The sequence below is a fragment of the Haliaeetus albicilla genome, chromosome 5 (genome assembly GCF_947461875.1).
Source record: "Haliaeetus albicilla chromosome 5, bHalAlb1.1, whole genome shotgun sequence".
In the NCBI taxonomy this organism is placed as follows: Eukaryota; Metazoa; Chordata; class Aves; order Accipitriformes; family Accipitridae; genus Haliaeetus; species Haliaeetus albicilla.
The window spans coordinates 18634840-18661979 of record NC_091487.1 but is presented as its reverse complement, the minus strand read 5'-3'; the positions used below and the strand labels follow the sequence as shown (position 1 = coordinate 18661979).

At 42.9% G+C, this 27140-nt stretch overlaps 1 protein-coding gene across 7 annotated transcripts in view; it reads right to left on the bottom strand.

The window, feature by feature from the left end:
• The window catches only part of TC2N (tandem C2 domains, nuclear), a 43529-nt gene extending 23049 nt beyond the window's left edge, over positions 1-20480 (bottom strand). Inside the window, exons 1-3 of one of the 7 annotated variants that reach the window (XM_069783610.1) lie at positions 19153-20480; positions 3450-3569; positions 2569-2799 (exon numbers count right to left, since the gene is read on the bottom strand). In XM_069783610.1, the coding sequence (XP_069639711.1) occupies positions 2569-2799; positions 3450-3516 (298 nt within the window). In that variant the 5' untranslated portion in view covers positions 3517-3569; positions 19153-20480. The other 6 variants (XM_069783605.1, XM_069783607.1, XM_069783606.1 and 3 more) reach the window with 6 other exon arrangements.
• Between the last annotated feature and the right edge of the window lie 6660 nt (positions 20481-27140).

Here is a 27140-nt window from a genome sequence, read left to right as displayed (position 1 = left end):
AACACTGCTGTAGTGCTTCATTTTGTCTGTCCGGAGTGAAAATAAGCCACATGTAACAGTACAGTCGAGAACAGGGATGGGATGACCTGGACTCTGCCAAGCTCTGACATTTCCTTCCTTCATTTCACCTCCCCGGACTTGAACCTATCTGTTAAAAAGTTCTTTACCCCATTGTAAAGTGCCTTCAATTCTGCAAGTGTGTTGCACCATAAGAGGCAAACTATTATTGATGTAAAATCCTTTCCTCCAGGTGTTAGCAGAGTAAGTAAAAAAGAGTAACTAAAACAGTGAGATGGAGCATGAGAGATGATAAAGCAAGAATTCAAGTATAATGGGCTTGAGTGTGATGTAAATTAGGATGAATGCTAGAAGTGAGGCCATAAAGAACTGCTACACAGCAGATGACGGAAAAGCCAGTGTTCCAGACCAGGAGCACACTTCTTCCTGCTAGCTTACTTCTGTGAGAGCATGAGACATACTACAGTGAGTACTGAAAAGAAAGGCTGCCAGAACTCAATTGCTTTCAGAAGGGATGCCAAGAGCTAACACTGAACATGTCCTGTTTCACTAAAGGAAAATGGTCAGACATGGACAGAAAATGGAGTGGAACTGAGAGTAGAACTTAGACTTCTACAGATATTTAACAACGGTCTAAGAAACAAATACTCTAAATACATTTTTTGAATATGCTGGTGCTTTGGCTAATGTGAAGAAGGAATGACAGCACACTTCACTGTATTTAGTAAATCTCCCTAAAAAGTAAACTTTGCATTTTTAAACACAAATTTAATGAGGCTTAAAAAATAAGTATTTATATTTAGAAAGAGAAATGGAAGTTGCCTACTTGACATAAGAGCCACTTTTCAAATATTTGTTCAAGAATTTAAAATATGTGCTCAAGAGAGACAATTATGAAGAGTCAGGTCATCCTGCCAGAAGATCTACCGGCTTTATAGCTTAAGGGCCACACTGTTCACCAGGTCCTTCAAAAATTATGATGAAGCAGAATTCCCAGTGAAGACAAGTCACTGGTTTATAAGTCACTGACTGTTAAGATTGTGTAGAACAGCATGAATAAAGAAAACATTTATCTAAATGTTGTTAAACACATCTTCCTTCTCCCTGGAAAACACTTGTGCTTCAGAGTCCTTGATGGACTTGTCTGTACAGTATCTTGAGGATGAGGTAGGACAAAGCAAGGCAGAGCATGAACCCAGACCCAGTAAGAAAGGGGATTACCAGAATCATGTCCTGCATTTCCATACCTTGTCCAAGTATGGACTTACAAGAACTAGCTACTGAAGTAGCAGGCAAGTGGGGAGGCTGAAGGAGATCAGGCTCAGAGATGAGGAAGGCCTCACATGTTCTACCTCCAGCTATTAGGTTGCCTGTCCATGTCTGGTGAGGCAGACATCACAAATGAAGCCCACTAAAAAGATTGGGCACAGAATGGCCAATCTATACCAAAAAGCTCTGCTAGGCTGATTAGCTTGGCTCTGGTGCCAGTGTCACAAGCAGGGGTGGGTGAGGGTGAGGAGGAAGTTTAGTAATAGGCGTGCAGGAGGAGGAAAGAAGCAACAGCAAGGACCTAGGGAGAAGAGAAGAAGGGTGGGAGTAAAACCACACAAACACAAAAAAGCTAGGTAGTACTGCATTAGTTATTATGCAATATGTGGTTGACTTTTTTCAGTTATTAAGGTTTCCACTCTTAGAAAAGAAATACCATCACATGGGACTAAAAGCATATTACCAGCTTATCACATCCTTGAGGCAAAGCAACTCCAGAGAAAACAACCATTCAGGTATGTCCCTATGCCAAAATTTTCTCGTACCTAATTCTAGGCATCTCCTGGCAGGACCAAGAGCCTAGCAATAGCATATGCCCTGTAACTCATGTTACCGGGCCAGGCTCCTATTCTTTTAAAATGCCACTGTGCCTAAATTGCATCTACATCATTTTGGCGGTCTAAGCATGGGACTAACTGGCAGAGGTTGAAGCACAAAATTGTTGTGAAGCAAAGAATCACAGTATCATGTGCAACCTTATACCACTGAGATCTGTGACCCCTGGCCTCCCAAAGAGCAGCAAAAATATCAGGAATAGTAGGGGCAAAAAATTCTGCAATGTAGTAGCACATGCTATCTATTGGCAAAATCTGAAAAGGAAGATATGTTAGTATGTTAAAACGTATCAGTACATTAAACATGAAAGCCAGACCACTATCCTTCTTTACTTGAGTGATCTGGACGCTGGGGCTGTGTTAGGTCTTTCCTTGCCTCCAATAGATTCTTTACGAAAGCTTCTGTTTCCTTCAAGCGTCTTCCATGGCTTTGAGTATGAGCACTGGTGTGCAATCCTCCCTTTCAGTTTTATTCATGCAACATCACAGAGATTCATAGTGAGATGACATCCTTCCCAAAAACTCTCTGGGTGTCCACAGAGAAAAGAAACAAGACCAGGCTTCTAGAAAAGTTCTGCAAACATATGTTTTCAGTAGGAATACTTGACAACTTTCAAGGAGTAGCAGAAGCTAAACAACTATTTCAGCTATGCTGTTTATATTTTACCTTGAATCCCTCCAGCATGTGAGATACTAGGAAGGTTCTTCGGCTGCACATAAGCCAATTTGAATGGAGGGACCACAAATGGTACCTCCTGACCATCCAGGGGCAGTTTAGAAAGAAGATAATCCTCTGAACAGCCAACTTGACGCTTCACTGACACAGAAGACAATGGAGGCTTCTCTACAATAGTTGGCTTGCTTGCGGCTACTGCTTCAGATTCCTGCACCATGGAAACTGCTAAAAATAAAGAGCAAGAAAACCAGACGGTCCACATGTGCATTAAGTTTTGAACAATACTGTGAACAGATCTCTTTTATTTAATAGGATCTGTGCTTGGCACATTACTTAACAGCTGCTAGTATTCAGTTTTACCAGCATTCAGGACTAGCACCTGGAAAACATATTCATCCTCATGACACCTGTACTGATTCAAACTCTTTGTTGCCCAAGCTTCTATATTTATAGCTACCTTGCTCTTAAGTGAATTTTTGCAAGAGGTACACTTGTTCTTCAGACAACTAAGACATCAAAAAAATCCTAACAGCCAATCCACAGGGAGTTAAAAAAAGAAAAAAAAAAGTGTTCACTCTTAGAGTTTGAAAGATATAAGACCTTTACACAATCTTAGGTAGAAAAGCTGGCTTTTCTGACAGCATCCTAGGCTGCAAGGAGCAGACTTCAGAGAACTGTTATTTTTCAGTTACAGTTCCAATTCGTAACACTAACAACCACATGTTCAATCCCCAAGTGGAGGTATGGAAAGAATTTTGGATGTTGTAAAAGAATTCAAGTTTATCAGGGATGACACAGCCATTTTACTAATGGGAAGTCTCATCATTAATGAAGCCAGAAGAGCAAAACCCTTAGTCAATGTCAGAACTCACGATCATTTTTTTCTTTTTCCATGCAGAAACACCATTTACAGCAGTTTTTTATACATTCTGTTGCCATTGTTTTCAGTGTTGCAATTTGGAGGAGACCACAATCCAGTGTAGCTATCAAACCTGAAAAACACAATAAAACAAATGGTAGTAGATGGGAATAATTGAAATCAAAATGAAATCAGTATTATCAGTTATTTAATACGTGATTTCTTACTGAACATAGTCCCAGGGTCAATGAGAAAGTTACTTCAGTCGTAAAAGGATAAGAGCCATCAGATTTCTCTCACTGAGACAAATTATTTTTTATATAAAAGCACAAGGAAAGAGATAATAATTTTAACGTACGGCATCCAAGTACTTTCAGTGACCCACTCAGGTCCCTGTCTTTCAGGAACACTAAAATTCTCCTTATATTTGTGTGTGCCACTGGGCTTTGGCATGTACTCAGCTTTACAGCTATTTTGATGTGGTCTTGTCATGTCATTTGCAAGATGTGTTTTTTATTCCATTTCCCTTGCCTTGTTCATGTTTTTCTTACCCTCTTTCACTCATGTACTATTTTCACATACATCCATACGTGTTTACATTTTTTGTTCAACATGCTCCATACTTTACATTTGAAAACACTCTTTATGTATGATGACGAAATTGCCTTCTTTGAGGAGCTACTGCTTTCTCATAATTGTATACACATGAAACCGAAGACCTGTTTTATTATATAATTGTCTGCTATGCATACAGAAATAGAGCGCGCTGACTTCCAGCACAATAAGAGGCATGTAATCTATTAAAGAATGAGAACAAGTCTATAACAGCTGGTTAACATTAAAAGAACTTTATGACAATACTAACTGGCCTCATTTAAATGTCTTTATTCATATCCTTATGTTCTCTTTTCAAAGGGACAGACAGCTGCGTTGCTTCTTGTCCAAAACTTTAGCTGTCTAAGCCTAGTCCTTTTACATGTACCTAAAGTACACAAGGTTCTTCGTAGAAGATACCCAAGACATGATTCCAACTCCACAGAGGTTAGAAGACACCAAACAGAACATGAACATAAGCTGAAGGGATGGGGAAGACAACAAATAAGAGAAAGGGGGAAAGCACAAAGAGAAAGTGATAATTACACAAAAATGGACATGTTTGCTCCGTTATCTCAATCACAAGAAATTGCTGAAAGCTTCTGTGCTCCAGCACAGAAGTCATTCCCACCCGCAGCTTGAACAGTGCTGTCATTTTCTTTTTATGTGTATACAAAGACAGCTAGGGAACCATACAAATACTGTGGAAATAACACTAACATCCCCAAAACTTTTCTTTCATTAAAAGCCCCTCAAAGTTCTGATGGATGCCAAGTGGAGATACTAAGCTACAGACACTTCATCTAACTTAGAAAACATGTGCTTTCTTGTCTTAATATTATTTATTTCCATGGGTAGGGTGCAACTGAAAGTTATGGATAGATGTATCAATTTGCAAACACTGACCAAACACAGCATATACTTACTGACCTGCTCTTTTGTGCTCTACAGCACCTCAGCACTGCTATTTATGTTTTAACTCATGGGTTTTGCAAAGTCACTGAGAGCACTTGGCTTCATGAGGAAGCCTTGAATTAACTTATCTTTAACATACTAGTGTGAAATATACCGAAGGTTTATTATTACAACTATGTAACCATTCCAGAATTATTCTTAATCATGAACTATCACAAAGTACTGATTAGAAGGAAATTCTTAAAATATATTACCATTAGACTTAAACCTAAGTAAACCATTAGTCTACTGCAACAAGGACCTAAGGGAATATTTGGTTTAATACAATTTCTCTGAATAATTTTTTCTGGTTTTACCACTAAATGACATTAATTATTTCCTCTAGTTTTATACTGCTCTTTGTGCTCAATAGACCAAAATGAACAAAATGTAAGTGACCCGAATATAAAAACCTCAGAAGTAGCCTGAATACTGGTACATGTTATTCTGGAAAACGGAACGCTACTGAAGAGATTACAGCATAGTCTCTAAACAGACAGGGCAGGGGTGCAATATCCTGCTTTAAAAGGGACACCACTACTCTGCACACAATCCATCACTCCGTACTCATCCTGATCTCAAAATTGCCCATGAGCATAAATACAGTATGAGATCTGCTTCAAAAATCTTCAGAGGCAATGCCACCGACTTCAGAACCTGGTCTGCATCTTTACAGAAGCACAAAAAGTAGCACAGGAATTTCTCATTAAATTCTCCACGTTTCTAAGGATCAAATTTTCACTGCTGCTCCTCCCTCAGAGGCGCACTCGTGATAGCTAAGCCTGCTAGAATTCAATGTTTACTTTAAGGTTCCCTTGCAGTGATTTTCCTTCCCAGCTGTTATCAGTACACAGCTGGAGTTAATATGCTTTACTCTTGTTCACCATGTTTAAACTGGGCTGAAACAGCTGCTTTGTTTGCTCTAAGCTTTGCAACAATGGTATCTAAGCCTCAGTGGCAGTTTGCACAGTCAAAACAGTCTTTTATCTCAAAACATCCAGATTGAATTTATTCGCTACTGCTGGTGAAGAAACCAAAATGTTAGTAACAGCCCTGCTTTTCAGCTACATAAAGTGGAAAAAATTCAGTTCATGGTAGTAATTTCTTTACCCAGAATTGTTTAGCTGGAACCATTAACGTGAGCAGATAAACAAATGTAAATCATCTGTCACAAGCAGTTGGCTTTCCATCAAGTGGTTGAGTGCCTTACCTAGAAAGAAAGGGCTACATACAGGTATTGAGGATATAACAGTAATCATGCAATTCTACATCTTGTGTACTTCTATCATTAAAAAAAGGCCATGTTCTTCACAGTAAGACCAAGTAACCTGTGATAGTCTTTGACCATTATCTTTTCTTCCCCATTTATCAATATGCAAACATTCATACATTTTTTTTCTATCTGAAGACAAATATAAAGCAATTCAACACTACCTATTGTACAGAAGAGAGTACACTATTTACAGATTACTGTTTTGTAGGCAAGGTAATATCAGTAGCCAATGCCAAAGTATATAGACACATAGCTTAGAGTTTCAATTCAGTTTCAGCTTAAATACGGTATTTTGAAAATAAAGTTCCAAGAGTAAGAGACTAGAACACTGTTTACACTTTTTTAAGCTTAAAAATGTAATGGTTTCAGTGACAAAATTTGCACTTGTGTTCCTAGACTTATATCACAGCCACATTACAAAAAAATGACAGCATTTGCTGAGGGACAAATCATCCAGATACAGTGCTCCCTCATTCTGTTTAGAGCACTTTGCTTTGTTCATGAAATCACAACATGGATGATCTCAAATTACTTTATTAAAGTTTTAATTCACTTAATTAAGCTACAGACATAAATATATTTTTGTTTGTTTGTTTAGCTCAGAAGAGCAATCCTGGCAGTAAATTACATGGCTTGGCTCCCAGTTAATTTATTTTCTCGTATCTGTAATTCCCAATTGCCTACAGTTAGTTATACAGCTTTCACTACATGCAAAAGTTTTGTCTTAGCCATCTGGGACAGACAGAAATTTAGCAGGTTCTGTTGTGTATTTTATTAACTGAAAACAAACAAAAATCTTGTAGAAGATTAAAAAATTATTTTATGATCTTGACAGAAGTTGACATTTCCATCAAAGGTTAAACTTCTCCCACATGCCAGAACCTTTTGCTGGTGTCAGTTACCCCAAAATCCTCAGCATATCATTTAACAGTTGTTAAAAGGTTGTACTAATATGCAGTTGTCTGGGACTAAATTTACCAAATAAACCTGAACTGTAGAGACATTTGTTAGGTGCACCACCAAATTCCAAAGTAGTACTGACTTCCCAGCAATGCCATCCATCTTAACAAAAAGTTAGGACACCATGACCCTATTGCTAAGTTTTGGGGTCCATTTTTGTTAGGCAATATGCATATGTCAAAGACATCCTCCACTTTGGAGATATTAGACTTAGAAAATGACAGGAGGAAAAGGAGAATTATCCCTGATTTTCAGACAAAAAACTGAGATAGAGAAATTAGATCACTTGCAGCAGAAGAGGGAACTGAACGCAGACCTTGTCACTGTCTCAAATTCTCTCTCTTTCTTGGTGTTTACTACCACTTTCAGTAAGCTTTTTCATTTCTCTCTTCCCAGTATCAAGCCAAAATAAGATAATCAAATATAACTCAGCAATAGTCCTTCCACACTAAGGCAGAAGGAGAGCCAAGGTTATTAGAACATCCTGGAAACAACAAAGCTTAAAAAACCAACCACACACATACACAGAGCCTAGAGAATTACAATCACTACTATTTTAATGGGTTTAGATGGAGAACATAAATTATCTTAATGATTTCCAGATTTCTCTGATAGAAATTTTGAATGAGCTAAAATCAGATAAACAGAGACTTCAAAAATCAAAGACTTCAGTTCCAGATGCCTCCAGAATGATTACAAGACAGAGATATTTGGAGAAGAAAGTAAATATTTTCAACAACTCATTAAATAAAAAGAACATGATAGAAAACGGATGATCGCAATATTAAATATTAAAAGCTGAAAGCATTCTGAAAAGAAATGTCAGGTCTTTGCTGCCTTATGATGAAAGGGCGTGTTTTGCAACAAATTTGTAGGCTGATGTATTTTACTGCATGTAGTCACAGCACTGCTCCATAGGAGTTGATCAGGTAACACATTTAAAACTATGCAACAGACACAAAGGTGAAATAGCTGATCTCAAACTGGGAAAGCTGGCTAAACCAGAGGTTTCCAACATTGTGAGATTTATTGCCAGCCATAAATGTATAAAACACATTCTCAGATCTGCATTCCAGAAACACGTCATGGCAAAATTTCTAGTAGCAGTAAGCCCTCACAAAGTGGGAGGTGTAAAAGAAAATACCCGGAAACAGGGATGATTGGTTGTTATTAAGCATTTGGGACAGATCCTTGAATGACATATGTGTCTACAGGTCCAGTAGGCCCAGTGGAGCCACGATGCTTTGCAACATCTGAGGATCTGCCCTGTGGAGAAAGTGAGCTGAAGTTTGCCAGTTCACACCTCAGCCAAACTCCATGTTTATGCTACCTCTGTGCCTTCGTGCTTTTCAGATCCAGGAGATACAGTCAATCCCAGTCATATAAATCTTTCAAAAAGCATAACAATACCACCGCAGGTCTCCAGATGATTAACAAAAACACAGCACAGCAAAAGCTGCTTCTGCTGCAGGTCAGATGGATTCTCTTTTGACGGTGCAGATGCTGCAAAAGGTTTAAAACTTCCATGGCCAGCTGTTTTGTAGTTTTGTTTCTGGGGGAAAGCATCTGGAGCCGTGCACTGGTCTGAGCACAGCATTTCGTCTGAAGAGGGGTGGCTTGTGACCACTGCATCTCAAAACCAGTCAACACTAGTAAAACAGCTTAAAGGGTTTTGAGAAACTTGTCTCCAGGTACTTTGCTACTGTAGCAGCAAGGACAGCACAAGCACCCACCTACACACATAGTGCCACACACAGGCATACGCTTGCCAAGGCATAAAACCCACAGTTTAAAAAACAGGCCCTAGTTTTTTGGGGACTGTAGGCAGGTCTGATTTGTACCATCCACACAGGAGAGAGAGGCACTTCAAGTGGGTCTGAGCATGTGAAAAGACAGAACACAACCTTTTGTTGCTATTCATTATGAAACTAGGCAGTAGTAGGTTGTCTGGAGGAAGAGAAAAAAAAGAAAAAGGGAAACAAAAAAATGTCACGCCAACACACACCTACCAGGTGCATGATAAAAGGTTCCTATCTGTGCCTGTTTCAGGAGAACCCCGCAACAGTGATATCTGCAGTAACTAGTGGGTGTGTGTACATACACCTTCCTTCTCTGTTTGTAACTGCAATTCAGGGAAAAGCATGAAAGCTCTGGAAATCTGCACACAGAGATTATTCCAGTTCTCCTGTCTTCCAAGGAAATGAAGAAAAGGTGAGGCTTTCCTTTCTTCTGTGCCTGGAAAGAGAAAGGGATTTCACCTTGAAAGCAGTGGATCACAAAGGAAATGCTGAAATAACACAACAGAAAAAGAGAAGTTATGAGAAAGCTTTTGAAGGACACAACCAGAAAGGCATTCTGGCAAGAGACATCTTACAAACAGTTTGACAGAAACACAATGAAGAGATGCAAAGCTCTGCCAGTGCAGCAAATAAATGAAAAAGTGTAATAACGTATTTAAAACTGAAAAAAAAGACTATGCATCATTAACCTAGTTTAGATGATGGGGATTTTATGATGGACCGTTGCACAGCTTTCCTGGGGCAAAGAGCCTAGTGGCATTGTTTGAGTGCTTACACAATTAAATCTGGTAACAGAAACAGATGGTAAAAAGTTGCTAGGAAAAGTGTCATGTTCCATGATGCAAACAAACGACTAACTGCCTAGGCACAGGAAGCACCTTCCCACGCTGGTAAATGATGGCTCAACAGCCCATGGGGGAAGCTTTACAAGTTCCTCTTGCTGATCCCAGAAACATGAAACTGAACTGAACAGACCACTAGTCCGAACCAGCACAGTCCTGTCCTGCAAACTCCTCTCATTCACTTACACTTTAGTAAAGCAGAATCTTACTTTTGAAGACCAGCAGGTCCATTATGCACCTTTGTCCCACCCTCCTCAGTTACTGACACCACTGGATTTCAACCAGTAACTCCTGCGCTACACTGACCAACTTCAGCAGGAAGACATTTGGGTTTTATTTCAGAGAATATTCCAATAGCTGATCACCTTTACTGCTAATATTTTAACTCTATTTCTAGTTTAATTTTTTTCCCCAGTTTTTATGTCTTTGCTATATTAAGTGTTAATTACCAGTAGTATCTCCTTTCTTCATTCAGATCTTAAAAGATTAGGATCTAACCTTCTCTTATATTTCTCTTCAGTAAGCTAAGCAGACCAAAGCAAGCCATGTAGACAAGTTTACACCTGTAGGTTTTACACCATTCAAGTCTGTTTTGTATGGTTCTTCTCAAAACATTATTCCGCTTCTTTGACCAGTTTTATTCAGGCTGATACCACAACTGAACTATGCACCTCAGACTCAGCAATGTCACAGGATAATCTAAGGTGAGAATATATTTCATTAATTAATACTTGCAAGAGGAGGATTGCTCTCATTTCCACAGCATTGTATTGAGATCCCAAACTGTTACAGGTCCACCATTGCCTCTTCATCCTCCTGACTATATTCTGAGCAAGTGGAGAAGAGGAGGAGGATGGGAACCTGCAGAGAACATCTCCACAGTCCCTCTGGTGACTGTGTGGCATTCAGGTAAGATATTGTTTGCTGGGCTCTCCTAGAGATAACAGTTGCACGTATAGTTTAAAACCCTAGTAATCAGTGGGAGTGCTCAATACTTCACTGCTATCAGCCAGGATGTGACAATTGTACAAAAATATTACTTATTCAGCTTTAGCAGGCTTCTCCTGAGGCAAAGAAAACCACCTCAGAAGTCAATTCTTAGCTGAGCTGTTGTCATAGCAGTAAAAGCAGAGCTCTCTGTCATCCCACGAGCTGCTTTATATGTTCTCCTGCCGAGGAGGTCTAGCTCTAACTGAACCAGGGCAGAAGCTTTGCCTGGAACAGCCATGTCTTCCAACATGCAGTTGTGAGAAACCATGCTGTGTTCCACTGTAACTTTCCCTTATCCCTCCAGCCTCTCTGCCCAGACAAAGATGATCTAATACATGTCTCCCTTCATGCAGGCCCTGAGCTGAACCCTACAGAAAGAGCACTTGTGCAATCTAGCTTGTGGTCTCCTTCAGCTCAGCAGCTGCTTCTTCCCAGGGCTCAACTGGAGGAGGCCAAATGGCCTTCAGCGCATCTGCACAGGCAGCCCAGGCGCAGACCACCAAACAGAGTACGTCACGAAGAAGAACTAATTGCTCTTGCCTACTTCCCTGAAGAAAAATAAAGCTGAGCAGGTGCGTGTGCTCGAGCTATTGTGCTACAGGGACAACTGCGTCTGCTTTCCAGGCACCCCCTGGAGAAGGGGAACAAGCCCTGGCACGAGTACACAACCCAAAGTAGTCCTTCTGACATGGCCCCCAGGGACACCCTGACTCTGGCTTAGCATTATGCCTTGCACCTGCAGCCCTTAAATGCAGACTTAATCCAAGCCTGCCCCAGTATGCAGAAGATTAATAATATCATTTACAAGGGCCAAAAGAACAATTTTCATAAATCTGAGCCAATTCTTCTCATGCAAGATTTGTGTTTGAATTAATAAGGGAATATTATAAATCTATCCCACGATAAAGCTTAAAACTTGGGATTTTAATATGCTGAATCCCTTATGCTCTGGGCTGTAAAAGTGATAGAGATAGTGTTTCTTCCTAATGCTGCATTAGGCAAGTAACCAATTCACCCAATTACTGAACTGACAACACTGTTCCTGTGAACTGTAGATAAATTCACTGACTTGGACAAAGATGTACAATATGGTATGTATTGGGGCAGTAAACACAAAAGAATAAATCCATTATGTTGGACTGCAGATCATTTTGGACTCAGATGGAAAACAGCAAAGCAAGAGTTGAAGTCAGGACACCAGAAAACTTAAGAGACTGAAATCTCTGTAAAAAGAACTTGGCTTTTGATGAGAACATGGAAAGAATTCAACATAAGATAAGTCCTTCACTCTAAGCAGATTAGGAAAAAAATCATGACAATCAACAATGGTTACTTTATAATCTAAGTTAAAACTTAAGACTTTCTTTATGTATTCCGTGTCAGGTTTTAATCCAATTTTTCTCTCCTTCTACAGTAATGCCAGGAAGCCACAAAAATAGAACCGTCAGCAGTCCCTCTATAGCCCTGATACCGAAGAGAACTGGAAACATCTGGATGCATTTTTCGACAGGACAGCCCAAAAGAAGGTATTTTAGGCAAGTGCATCTGCCTGTGCAGTGGAGTTCCCTAACGTGGCTAAACATGTCCAGCTTTGAAAAGAGGGCCCTTGGAAACCAACTCAATACAACACTGAAAGAAAGCACAGAATGGCATCCAGGACTCCTCAGCCTCTGCCATGACCACAGAGCCACACAGAAAACATGTGGATACACATATAATATCCAGACAGCTAATGAAAAATAGCTCCTCCTGTATATATGAAAAAAGAAGAAAACCCAAACACTTTTGCATGGAAAAATACAGTTTCATTACCATTAAAATTATTTTAAGGGAATCCTGTTGACCCACAAGAGTCAAGATGGACTATTTCTTTTTATATATATATATATATATATATGTACACACACATCTACTGCTTTATTTTAGGTAAGGCAGTTTTTTATTAGTTATTTTACATTAATTATTTAATAGTTATTTTACATATAATTATTATCCTGTTTCATGACAAAACCAAAAAACTTTAAATTACAGCGTTTCCACAGGATGAGGATTCCCTGTTCAGCAGTTCTGCTCCGCAGTGTCACTCTATAACCAGTTATGGCATTGTAGTGAGAGGAAGGAAATATGTAAATTGTATAAATGAAGGCTAAAAGACAATGGCTGAGATTAAGAAAGGCAACAGGTGACTGCAGTACATCTCATATATGAAAACAGATTAAATGAATTGCTCTAGAACAGGAAATGGGAACTGATCTTAATTAATTCAAACCCAAACCAGACCGGGAATATGGCTCTGCAGGGCATGTGCACTGAGCTCAGGAAGCTGCCTAAACACACTTTAAAATAAAGTCCAGGAGGATCCCGTCTTTATCAGGTACAACTATTTATTACTTTTTGCTTTAAATCCCCTCACACCAGGGGCCCACAACCAGTTTTAACAGCCCCAGCCTCTCAGAGAGCTGTACTCTCTGGAGTAGATGGCAGCTGCCCAGGCAGCTGAATGGCAACCAGGCACAGCATAAAAGAGGTATTTTTAAAGAATTTTGCATAAACATTGGGAGAAACCAGCAGAAGTCAGAGCTGTCTCAATTTTATGGGAGCATCTAACATCCTAATTATTATTGGCCAAATGCTGCTACAACTATGAGGCACAGTGGCGGGGCTCTGCTCCCTTCAGAGAAGACAGAGGTCCTGAGAGCAGAAGTCAGCAACATGAACTTACCATTCCCTTTTTCCCCTCAGGACAGATTTGCTTAGCAACAAAGTGAACAATAGCTACACCACGAATGTATGGGGGGGGGCGGTATCCTGTTGAGTTTAAATCAACAAACACTCTTCACGAGATTTTTGAGCCATGATTTCACACATTGGTGAAACTAGATCTGGAAGTACACGTACCACTGAACTGAACAAAAGCCAGGATGATTCAGGGAGATGTTCTGTGCCTAATCAAGGTTTCATGGAGGAAACTTTTTAGCTACTCCAGTCACTGCTGAGCAGACAAAGAACCTGAATGGGAGACTGACAGAGAGTTCCCAATCTAGCCAACAGTCCCATTTTGCAGAAGTAAATTGGGGAAAAAAAAAACCAAACCACCCACAAAAAAACAAAACCCCAACCCAGAACTATGAAGTTTTGAATTTTCCTGTACTGTGAAATGAAACTGGTCTTGCAAATGTTGTCACCTAGAAGATGAGTACTAACCATTTTATGAATCTCTCAGAAATAGGAAACACAACTTGTTTTTCTACCAGTTCACTGCTAACCGCAGAAGCACTGCTGGCTCTAGCTACTTTTAAACCTCCTCTCTGTATAGCAGGTGCTTTCCTCATCAGAGGACGTACACACACAGGAAATTGGATGCCTGAATTTTGTAAAGACAACCCACCCTTAGCCCCCTTTATCTGCCCCCTCTAGCCCCTGCCAAGCCCTGGTCAAGGTTTGTGCCATCTTCTGGCCACCTGAACCACCTGACGTTGCACGTGCTGGCCCAGCTTCAGCAAGCAGGGTGGACAGGGCCACATCTAGCCCCCTCAGCCCGGAGGCATCAGGGCTCTGTGGGAGGGAGGGATTGAATTCCTGCAGGTGGAAGGGACCCTCCCACAGCTCTGGTGACGAGGCTGTTCCACAAAAGCCAAGCAGCCGTCTAGCTCTCCGTGGACTTCAGGCGAAGCTGAGGCGCTACACGTGTGTATTAATGTATCCCAGCACACCGCCCTCTGCCTTGCCCAGTGCCCAGCAGAGCTGGGCAGGGAGCCAGGCACCCACCTGTCTGGGCTGGAGCACGCTGTACAAGTCCACATCCAGGTTCCAGGCTCCAAAGCACAGGTGCCAAATTAATTTAAGTGCCTAACGGGTTTTGAGGCCACTGGGTCATGGTCCTTCTCAATTGTTTTTTGGACTTCAAAGCTGGTTTAATTGCCAAAGCAGTATCTCCAGAACTTGCTCTTCAGGCCAGACCCACAGCTCATTGCAATGGCCACGAGAACCCCCCAAACACCAAGGGCCTTCGTTTGGAGCCTAATTATCTGTTCTCTCCAGTTTAAGTGTGGCTATTAGATCACTGAAAAACAAAGCTTCAAAACAAAATCACCAGGGTACAATTTACAGGAAAGATAAGCATCAGATTGCTGACATAATTTTTTTTTTGGCACTGAATTAATGTAAACTTCAGCTGCGATGACAGGCAAACAAACACTCATACTAAGCTTAAGAGAAGTGTCCTCACTAATTCTGCACAGTTTGATGTATTAACATGGGTAAGAGATATGCAACACAGATGAGCTCAAACCAGACCCAGGATTTGAACCTCTTCCCACATGAGGCTCCTCAGTTTAGGTCTGAAGATTCATCCTGGCTGCAAAAGGCTATGAACATAATTTTTCTCTGCATAAGCAATCTTTCTGATGGAACCTGAATAGCATTACTAACCAGAATGACAACATGGCTTAACCCAAACTCAGCCTGTCCTACTTAAAGTCAAAGCCCGTCTTGCCTTTCACTCTAAAGAGACGAAATCTTAGGTTCTCTGCTGACAGAGATTGGGTGTTGTCCTACTTAGATTAGAGAGAGAGTATTTACCAGATTTAAGGTATCGTGGGAGATAGCAATTCAGAGTAATCAAAGTCATTCTTTTATAAAATTAAACAAGAGTCCAAAGAGGGGAGCAATAGGTCAGGATATGCATCATGCAAAATTCACTAAGTTAAGTAAATAGCATTTTAATCAAGCAAACAAGTTCAATAAATGTTTCCAGAAAGACAAAGGGTACTTCCTGTTTAAGCCAAAGCAGTTAGGATTCACAAGAAGACAGCAGGCCTAAGCTAGCCAAAGCCTGGCTTCCTAGTGGAAGCTGCCCTTCTAAGGCAGGTCCTCTGGCTCTGTCCACCACACATGGGGGCTGCGTCCATCTGTCCTGAACTTGTCTAAAGGGCTGACTGCTACCGGACAGGCAGTTCCGCTCTCCCTTGCCAACAACCATTCCTGTTGGATCTAGTAAACACGCAGCTGCACGATGAGTCGGCCCAGCTCACTGATGAGATGCAAAACTAAACCACCAAAATAAACAAACATGGTTTTTTGTTAAAAAGTAGTTTTCCAACACCCCCTGTGGTTGACTGCATAAGGTGGGGTCAGCATGCACAGTGCGGAAAACGAGGGGCCAGAGCAGGACTGCCCTTTTCACAGCTAACCCACAGCCCTGGGGAGTGCATTTAGAGTAACGTACATCTGTAACTAAAACACCTATGAGTACGGTGAACGGAGGCTGAGCGAAAAGCAAACCAGCTGATACAAAACACAAGTGACAGAACAAACAAGTAAAAAGACTGAGCCTAAGGATTAGGACAAAGAAAAAGAGACCAGAGACTGAGCTTTCTTGGCAACATTGTAAATTAATAGCCTACACACACGACTGGCTGAACAATCCTGCCCACATTCACTCTTTCCACAGCGTAAGAAGAAAGAGGACTTAATCACCTGGGGATCCATCACCTAAATTAAGTGCAGGGAATGGCAGTGGAATTGATGGGACTTCTGTGGAGTCCAACATACCCTTTGGGTGCAGTGTTTTTAGTAGGTGTGATTTTTATAAGTATTTGCAAGAATCAAGGGACACTTTAATAATAAATATATTTTTCTTGAAATTCAATATTACTTAACTACATGTATTCTGCAAACATATTTTAAATATTTAACATACAGCTGGGAAAAGGACTAGAAATCAAACTTCCCCATTCCTGAATTCATGCCCTAGCCACAGAGTTGTAGGATCACAGGTCACCTAATGAATATTTCTGTATTCAAAGCAAGGCAAAACAGTTTCATAAGTAAGGAGTCAGAGACCACCAGCCCAGAACAACACACAGGTTTATGGTTCTAGCACTGTCTTGAGAAATGAAAGATGCAAATTCAGAACTTTGCTCTTCACATCTGGGTAACAGCTCTAGACAAAGCCTAGTAAGAAGAAGGGGGGAAAAAAAAAAAGCATGGTAATATACTCCCCTGCATGTTTTTTAATTGGTCCTGATCATCTATATGTAATCTGAAGACACTTGGGCTCTCCAAGAGGAACTTGTCAAGGAACACCTCACTTGTAGATCCTTGGACAGCTTGGGCTCCTAAATAATCAACATTGTCAAAACTAAACGCACATCAAGCAGCGGACCTCAATGCATTCAGAGAATATTACTGGGAAAGGCCTGCACAGATCAGAGACTGAGGGTTAGGACTGCAAGGATCTAGCTCTGAGGAGCCAGTGCCCACAGGATCATTTTGATGCCCAAGCACTTGACAGCTGTAGCCCAGCATATGTCCCTTGAGATCTAGTTCTCTTCCTGCACAATTACAACAGCACTGACTGGAAGTGTACATTGTAGGAACAGCCATGATATTGACCTTTCCATTCTTATCTAGAGAAATGCATCACACAAGACATCGGACATGTTTCCGCACCTAAGGAAAGTTTCAAGACCAGCTTAATTGAAGATGATATTTATTTCAGACTGCTGTTTAATAACCAGTGATCTGAACCAGCCACAATCCAGCTGTATGGTATGCATTAAAAAAAGTACACTGTGGCTTTTGAACAGGACAGTTTGAAACTGCTTATAATCATGACTGCTGCTTTAACAGTGCTCTTGGATACAGCAGGTTGTAACTTCAGTAAATATCATGTATTTTCTGATGCTAATTTCATCTAGTAGAGAAGGGAAGCTCTCTCTAGCTATATTCATAACTTCCTTCTGAGTTTTGGCTAAACCATATCTCTAATGACATGAACTGTTCCTAAAGAAGGTGATCTAATTAGTTATTTCTTGCCTATGATAATGCTTAGATGTTAATTCACACAGATTATTTGGATTTTATAATACCAGTTTGAGACTGTTTAAAGTACAATTTAATCTCAGACCTAATTCATATGAAGATTTAATTCTGTAGTAGTTCAATATAGCTACTATTTTTCTACCTGCCTCCATTTCTCAAGGTCTGTCACTTGATAGAAAATATAGTCCCAAGCCGAATCTTGGATGCACGCTGTCAAATTAACACTCATGCAGCCATAAACAAACAAGGCCTGGGCATTGAAAGGTCTTCACTCCAAGACCCCCACTGATACTGTAGCGTGGTGGCAAGGCACTACCGACGTACAGCATCACCCGTAACACAAACTGTCCAGTAACACTGCCTTTTGTAATTCATGTTCTGCAAGTTGAATTAGCATGTCAAGTTTCAGCCTACTTAAAAAACCACAAAGATTAATATGCTGACTTCCTTAAAGAATTCTGACTTTAAAAATATGCTGTCCCATTCAATATACCTATCAGTATGCATCAGGTGAAATACATCAGGGTTTGTAAAAAAGATCATTAGTTTCTGTTTCTAAGGAGCCTTCCATGCACAGTGAGAAAATAATAATTTACAAATTGCAAAAGTATCACTGTATATTCACACTTAAATACTCTAAGTATCAATACACAAGGCAGTTACGTTATACTGAAAGACATCAGCGATATATACGGAACGGTCACTTTAGCAAGGCAGCCCAACCAAAGGCAACCTTCTGCGCTAGTTTTGTTCCCATTTACTCTCATGCACGGCCCACGTTGCTATACTGAGGCGTGCCACGAGATACAGAGGCTGCTGGAGATCGGCAATCAAATGGTTCTGCTGGAAATAGGAAGCCCACCTTTACATTTCCGATGAGCGACTAGGCAAGGAAAGCAAACCACCACCTCCACCGTCCGCCGCGGTGCCCGAGGAGGTCCCGCCCGCAGAGGACACCCGCGCCGCCTCGGTGCGGTACGCCCGGCTCCGGGCTCCGCCGGCGGCCGCCACCGCGGGGCCTCGGGCTGCCCGCGGCCGCCGCGGCAGCTCCCCCGGCCCGGCCCGGCCCGGCGCGGCGCTCGGCCTCCCCGGCGGCCCCCGCCCGCACCTGCCGCCCTCCCCGCTGCCTCGGCCGCGCTCCGCCGCCCCCCATCTCCTCAGGGAGCCGGCGGCGGGCAGCGCCGCCGCGGGGGCTCCGGCCCTCGCTGCCCGCTTCCGCCCAGCTCCCCCGGCCCGGTACCTGCTGGGAGAGTGGCCGGCCGCCCCTCCGCCCGCTCGCCGCCCGCTGTCTCCGGCCCACCGCTCCCGCGGGCCTGCCCTGCCCCAGGGCCGCGCCCTGCCCCGCGGCTCCTGCCCGGCCGCTCGCTGCCTCTCCCCCCGCCCGGCGGCTGCCGGCCCCCGCCTGCCCGTCCCAGCCAGGCACTGCCGGGCTCGCCGCCCGCACGGCCCTTCAGGTGCGCTCCCGCAGAGCTTACTCACCGCTCCCCGTGGCGGAGGGGGAGTTTCCCCGCCGACTTGGGACTCACCCGCCTCACCAAAGCCACTCAACAGGGGCAGATTTCTCTCCAAATAGCCGCCAGTAACTTCTCCTTGTCGCTCTCTGGACCGTTACACTGGTGAAGTCGGTGCCAAAGCTGCCTCTTGCTTTGCTAGAAGCAAAACCGGGCCTATATTTTAGAGAGGAAAAGTGAATTCTTTATTTTTTTATAATGTTCTTAGTAAACGGCATGTCCAGCTGGAATATGGATCCCTGTCAAGTTAGGCCTTACGCAGAGACGTGAGAGAAAGCACCTGCCACACAGTGTGTAATCTGTAGGATAATTTATGGATCAGGCAGAGTGCCTTGGTTCAGAAATTGTCTTGCAGGAAGGAAAATTCTGTGACACTCAAGGTGGTCTCCTCTTCCTCTCCCCCTTCCTCTCCTCTCCTCAATTCCAGTTTCTGATAAAGAACTAGAAGTGCTAAAATACCCCAGGAGGCAAATATGAGCAAGAAGTGGGGCTGCATTAGTAGGAAAAAGGGAGTAGTTCCTCAAGGAAATGCTGTTTACACTCTAAGAGCATTAAGATTTCCAGTCAGTGAACTTTCAGACAGTCGCCCTAATAGCTCTTGAATTGCAGCCTTTAGTGGATTCCCCATCCACCAAGACTGTAGTTTTTCTATGATGATTTTTTTTTTTTTATTTAATACCACCACACACCATGGATCTGCTGCTAACTACAAATTTCATGCCTGTCATCATGCAGTATAACACAGAGTCTTCGAGCTCCAGAGCCACTGTAAGGGGAGACCCTTTGCCAAAAGCACAGACTCATAATTATTTGAGTTAACGAAGCATCTCTGTTAATCTCTGCGCAGAGGCAGTCGCACAATACTGGAGTATCACATAGCAGAGCGGCTCTGATTTGTGTTAATGGAGCTCATGAGATTATGTGTGGTCACTATTTAAAAAAAATAACCAGTAACCTGGTATGCTTCAAAAATGATCTGAGTCCTCCTGAGATGCACATTAAGTACACATTTCGAGGCATCTCACTGAATTAATTTATGTGATTGAACAGCTTTCTTTTCACTGTTCATAGAAGTGTGTTGTTTAACTACTGATTAGGTCCCTGTATGCAGCTTGCTGCTATCAGGTTATGTCAGCATTTTCATGCTCAAGGGTTTTTCAGGCTCTTCATCGAATTCCAGTCCTGCCTGAGCGGCTCTCCAGCTGCTGGAGTCAGCAGTGTGGTAGCAGCCAGCCTTTGGGACTGCAGATTGTCTCTCTGATGAAGGAAAGGACATTAAAAATGGCAGTTAAAAGAAAAAACACTTTGCAAGACTACCTTCCTTTTTTTTCAAGGCAAGGCTGTCCTCTGTAATTTGAGGGGGCCTCTTCTCACATCCCTGGGGCTCATTTGATAGTTTGGGACACACCTGCCATTCTGCTTTCAGCTGCTTGAAAATTGGGAGGTTTGTTTCAATAAGCACAAAATTCAGCTGTGCATGGTAAGGGATGTGGCTGAGTGATTTTGCATGGAGGGGGAGAACATTACTGTGCTGTGCTATTTTTTTTAGCTGGGATGGGAAATAAACCTCCCATCTCCCTTAGAAGATTTTTGTCCCAAACAAATCTAGTCTGAAGATCAGCAGTGAAACCAATTTACCTCTGTTCTTTGCTCCCTAGACCTCTCTGTTGGCTGCAAATACGATCTTCCTTCCCTGCCAGCCTCCTGGCAGCATAGACAGTGCCCCATGCTCTGCTCTAGCACTTGCTAATCTTTCTGTAACTAAACCTCGCTTGAGAAACCTGGTGATATTCCCATGCCTCACTGATGCCTGCTCTCGGCCCCTCTCTCCTCCGTGTCCATCCCAGACCGCCATTCCAACCACTCGTCTTCAGTAGCTCCTCCGCAGCTGCTCTTGCCTCCTCATGCTGCCTCCACCCAGCCCAGCCCCCTGCCCAGTACTAACACCAAGCTAATAAACTTGGCTGGTTTTGGCTGGCTGTGCCAAACCACGGCACTCTCGGCTCCAGAAAAGCAGGGCTGAGACACTTGAGCAGACCCATGCAGAGCCAATGGGGGAGAATTTATTAGTCTGGGCTATGCTTCACCTCTTATATCCCCTAGCAAGGCCTGTCTCATCTGTTTTGAACCTCTGCACAGCACACTTTTTCACTTGTTGCTGAGGCTGTTTATGCTATTGGATTACAACTTCCCAGTGTTTTTCTCCATGAAAAAGGAGTAGCCATTCTCTTTGAATACTGCAGAAAGTAGCCACAAGCATATTATTGTCTTTGGGCCTCAAACCTTTAGGAAGTACACCTGAAACAATAAAACCCCCATGTATTAATACTGACACAAATGCTTTTGAGTAATTCTTTATATCTGCAAAAGCTTTCAAACAGACAGACCCTTTCTCTTCACTTTGTGCAAATACTCCAGTGAACAAAGTTTTAAGCAGGAATGTTGACGGAGGCTGCAGCTTTCCATAAATCAAGCCTGAATTCTCCCATGTGATCCTTTGCATCAGAAACCTGATCCCACCACTTGTGCACACTTACTGCATTATGCCAACTTCCGTGTTAAAAATCAAGTGGTTCATAGGTTGAATCATGTTTGCACAGAGCACAGTCAAAGCTTTCAAGCAAAAAAGTGGAAAATATCGTTGCTTAGTAGTTCTTGCCTAGTTTGCAAAAGATTAAATGCAATTAAGCAGTTAGTGATTGCAAATAACTTCCCCCGCTCTGCTGAGAATCCTTCAGAGCAAGCAAGCATCTAACACTACTGCTTGTGAAATATTTTAGTTTGAGAAACTAACATGAAGTGATGTACCGATGATCAGAGTTAAAATCCAGTGTATACTGCAATAGCCAAGTGATGAGCTCAGCTGTCGGGACCTAAAAGCAGGGCGTTATCAGGACAAGTCCAGCACACAGCATACACCGTCTCACGGCCAAACTCTATGCGTAGCCACTAAATTAAGTTTTCTGACACAGAGGCTTTTTGAGAGAGAAAAAAGGATTTTGCAACTTAGATTTCAGTGAAATAGCACAGTCCTTTTCAGCTGAAGTCTCCAAGCGGTTAATACACCTTCGTTATAAACAACTTCTGCAGCCAGAGGCTTTTACTACCATTACAGTTTTTGCAGCAGTAATCCTTATCCCCTGAGGTTTTGCTGGGAGAAACATGAAACTGTTTCCTCATCCTCCCTGTCCTACTCTCAGCTGGAGCCTGGCTTTTTCCATTCCCATCATAACCTTTGGGTTTAGCAGACACCTTCCCTCCTCTGCCACAGATACTGGGTGGAGTCCACACACTTCATTATAGAAAGCTGCTATAATTCAGTATGTGACTATTATTTTTTTGGGTTTTTTTCCCTTTTTTTCAAATGCACATTTAACGTCATGCTTTCCTGACATAACCCGTTGTAATTCTGTCCACCACCTGAGACTGCAGCCAGTTGCCTCTTCCCACAGCGCTGCAGAAGAACAGCTTTATTGCACAATCTATATCCAGCATCTTTTGAAAATGTTGCTAGGATGCCTAGAGGAGCAATTGTATGGAGATACTTTCTTGTCCAAATTAGACCCTCTCTTCAACTCATTTAGATTTGATGTACTGTGAATTTGAAAAGAGATTTGCTGGCTTGTTATGTCTTGCCTTATGCTATGAGGCAGATTTTCTTTGTACACTCACACACCCTTGATACATTCTGATAATAAATCCAAGGAGGGCTCATCCTTTGTGCAGCAGAACACTTTGGTCCTGTCTCTCCACAGCCAGTCCCACATCTGTGTGGGCTGCAGCAATTGCTTCTGAGCTACCTAGCAGTCTTCAATCTCGTAAATGGCTGCCAGCCCCAAACTAGCCCGAGGCAAAGTGAGGTTCCTGGGTGGATAACCACTGGGGCACAGGGGTGCTATGCTGGGCCTGGACTGGAGTTTTCAGGCCATCAGCTTCAGCCTGGAGTGACAAACAGGAGTGACTGTGGGCACATATTTATGCAGGAACAAACGGTTCGGTTTCCTCCTCAGGAGACATTTCATGCTGCTGCTACTGTCTAGGAATCCAAGATGATGAATCCAGTAAACTCAGGAGGCATTATAAACCTTCATGTACAGTTGACAAAAGGATGAAACAAAGCCAAGGCATGCTCCTTCCAGTGTTTTCCAACTGCATCCTTTTCTTGCCTGGCTTCATTAAGAGCCAGCTGCTCTTAATCCCAGCACAGGTTTGAGAGGACTTTGTCACACCTGCTGAAAAAAGATAAGATTAAATGTTATCAACATATTGACACCTTCAGATATTTTCTAGAGCTCTTATATCTACAAGATTGTGGGTAGATGGTGCTACCCCAGCTTTAAAATGAGCATGCTACATGCAAAAAATCACTTGGCATATCAAATTTGTGATCTGGATCCAAACAATTCCAGTAGTTTCCTGTTTGATTTGGTGCTTTAAGCCAATATATTTAGTTTTTGTCTGGACCCATACAGTCTGCTGTTTGAAAACTCCATTTTCAGGATAAAGGATGAAAGAGCAAGGGAGAACCTTATCTGTTGCTGATTTCAGGAAAGATTTGAAATCTGAGATATCTTTGAGTTCCTGTCTACCTTTTAGTGCAGTAGCTGGACTCAGTTCAATAACAGGGTTTCAAATTGTTCCCAAACCTTCACTGTTAGGGGGAAAAAAAAAACCCCAACAAAACAAAACCCAAAACAGGAAAGACCTGTTTCAGGAAAGGCTGTTGTATCACTGAAAAAGGCCCCATGGAGAACCTGACTCTGAAATATGCTTATTTATTATAAATAATTTCCATGGCGTCACATTAACAAACATAAAAGGTCATGAACTCCTGTATTTGAAGCAAATGTGTTTGACATCTGGGATCTGGCAGAAGTTCCTCCTGTGGGATAAATTGTTTGCGCAGAGCTTTATTGAAGAATAATATTAAGAATGAATTACGAAATATTAGTGTAACCTAGTAAGAAATTATTGTATTTTACAAGCCAGAGACATAACAGATCTCACAGAACTATTTTAGCTCATCTGATTCAAAAGCACATCAAGGAATGATAGCTGTGACCAGCTAGCAGTGAAAATCTGTGGGGTTCAAGCACTGCAGTTAGAAATGGGCTGGAAAGAAAGGTCCAAATGCAGGCAATTGCTTAAGTGCACGTCTGTATTTTCACTACGCCCCCGCTCTGCAAAGGGAGTGAGGAGGGAATTGGCAGGGAACCTCTGTAGCTGGGGAAGCCAAGGACTGAGGGGGAAGCCAGGCCACCCCTACGCACCCCCAGCCAGGGCGCAGGGCAGCCGGGCAGCCCCAGGCACCAGGCACCTCCGTGGGGATGGGGATGGGATGGGGCTGGGCAGGACACCAGGGCTGTGGGGAGCTGGAGACCATCACTCCTGCAGTTTATCCCTCTCTCCCCTCTCTTACCCAGGCCAGTGAAAACCTCATAGGAGCAGCCCTTTCCCAATACCCGGGGGATGCTCCCTGGGCTATTTGTGAAGCCCAGTCTCCCCAGGAGGTGCTCTCCCACTGGGCTGGGATGGTGCCACCTTCTGGGGTGCCTCTGGGGTGTCTCCCCAAACACCGTTGCAGTCCCACTTGCCTGTGACACTGCCCAGAAATGCCTCTTTCAACATGGAAGAGGTGATGAGAGGCAGCTTTCCAGGCCTCCGAGTCTCCTTGGGGCCTGGGTACCTGCCTGCCCAAGCAAAGGGCAGAGCAGGCAGCTGACCCAGGGACAGGAGATGCCCAAATGCCTATCCAGCCCCTTTCATCCCCTACGTTTTTGGGGACCTCAGGGCCAGGTGCTGCTGCTCTGCCCTGTGTTTTCACACCATCATCTCTCTGGGGTCTGCTCGGGGCCTCAGAGCTGGCCTCTCTTCTGAAAAAAGACACAGGCCTGCCCAAGGACGAGCAGATGTTCCTCTCCCCAGGACACAGGGGCCAGCCAGCTGTCACCCGCACACAGAGCAAGGGCAACACACAAAAGGGCCTTCCTGAAAGGCACTGAGTCAAGAAACAGGCCCAACTTGTGAAGCACAAAAATAATTTATTGTTTCCAGTTGTAAAACTCTTTTTTTTTTTCCTTATTCTATTTTCAGGTGGAAGCAAACTTCATTTACCTTGCTTAAAGGGGGTGAGGGCAAAAAGCCATCCCAGAAATCACAACACTTTAAAGCCTGCCAGCCCTGTGGAAATGAGGGAGCTGGGAAGAAAATCTATTGAGGCCAGTAACCGGTCACTCACAGAAGCTGGAATGCTGTTCTTCCATCTAAAATTGCTCAGTTCAAAACAAGAGCAAACACGAGCACACGCTGACCTTCTAGCTGGAGCTCTGGGCATGTCCCTCAGGGAAAGGCAAGGAGGCAAAACCAGGCCAGTCTGGCTTGGTACTTAAAGCCATTTAAGAAAGACCATAACTAGAAACAGAGGTTACCAGCCCACTCTACCCGAATTTTAACACTTTAATCCAGCTGCAGGGTGTTTGACCCTATTCCCAGGCAAACACACCAATATCCAGCCCTCTTAAGGTACACAAAATAAGGCAAAGCCAACCTGCTGTCCACCCTCCTGGCCTTCACTTTGCAGGCCCGCCAGCAGCATTGGCTGCTCCTCACCAGTGCACCCAGAATCACTGGGAAGTAAACGTGCTGTGGTTACAACCCTTGCCAGTATCACTAGGGAGTTTAGGGCAGGAATAAGGATGCACTCTCACCCCAAAGCAGAGGATTATGCATATTTAACTCATGTTTGGTTATACACATAAATATCCAGAGAGGAGAGAATATACAGCCTTTCAGAGACCTCTCCGCTGAAGAGACTGAAGTGGGTTACCATCTTGGTACAACTTGATCGTATACCCGAGCTGAATGGCACAGGCGTCATGAACCTGTGTTTTAACAGGAAGTTTAACAGCTGCAAACTGCAGGATATTTATTCTTGACAGTATTTTCTTGACAGATTATTTTCAAGAATCCTGAGTCAGCAGTAATAAATGTAGGTACAAATATTTGTTTGCAGGACATAGTAGCTTTGCCATGTTGTTTACCTGTGCTCCCCAAGCTAAAAAGGTTATATATGTATGACTGAGCCTGGCCTTCCATGGTGAACAAATATTCACTTGCCTCAAGTATTTTCAGCTGTCACTATTGCTTCAGCTCTTAGCTCCATAAGAACTAGATCATATGGTAGCAAAGAATTCAAGGGTGAAGGGTTAATCATTTCACTGCAGCTCGGGGATTAACTTCACATTAAAACCACGTGCATTTGTATCCAAGTGACATAATGAAAAATGTGGTGGGAGATGGAAGGTGCACTCATTCAAGCAAGCAAGGATTTATTGAACTAGTTCTTCAAGATCTTAGAAAACGTAACCAAATGTTTCTCAGCCAATGCTCTGGCTGCTCCCTCGCCTAAGCTGATGTGGTGATCCCATGACTGACAAGATTTTCATTAGCAGGCAGACAGATGCTGTGTTTCAGTACTGGATTTTAGGGTGCCTTGTTGATCATTCTGTAATGGTATGGTGACTGAACTGTGAAAGAGCCCAGAAAAGGAGAAATAACACAGGCTGGAAAGAGAAAAAATGGAAATGCAGAAGTGCCGTTAAAGATCAGCAATCAGATGCCATTTGGGACAGCCCTTATGAACAGTGGCACAGACTATGAACCCTTGCATCAGTGTGAAAGAGCCAAGTTCATGCATGCTGTCCTAATGAGTTACCGGTGTGAGAAAATGTTCACCTGTATGAGACAGGGAGCTGCCATCTGGCTTCCTAGAAAAACCATGTAGGGCTCATTTTTTTCCATCACCGATGTGGCTATGTGCAGGCTGACACTGAGGACAGTTTAACAGCATTCAGCAGCACCTGCGGGCCCAAGGAGTAATGCGTGCCACCAAAAACAGAGAGGGGAGGAGAAGACAGGAGTTCTGGTACACAGAATACAGCCCATAGGATTTCTCAA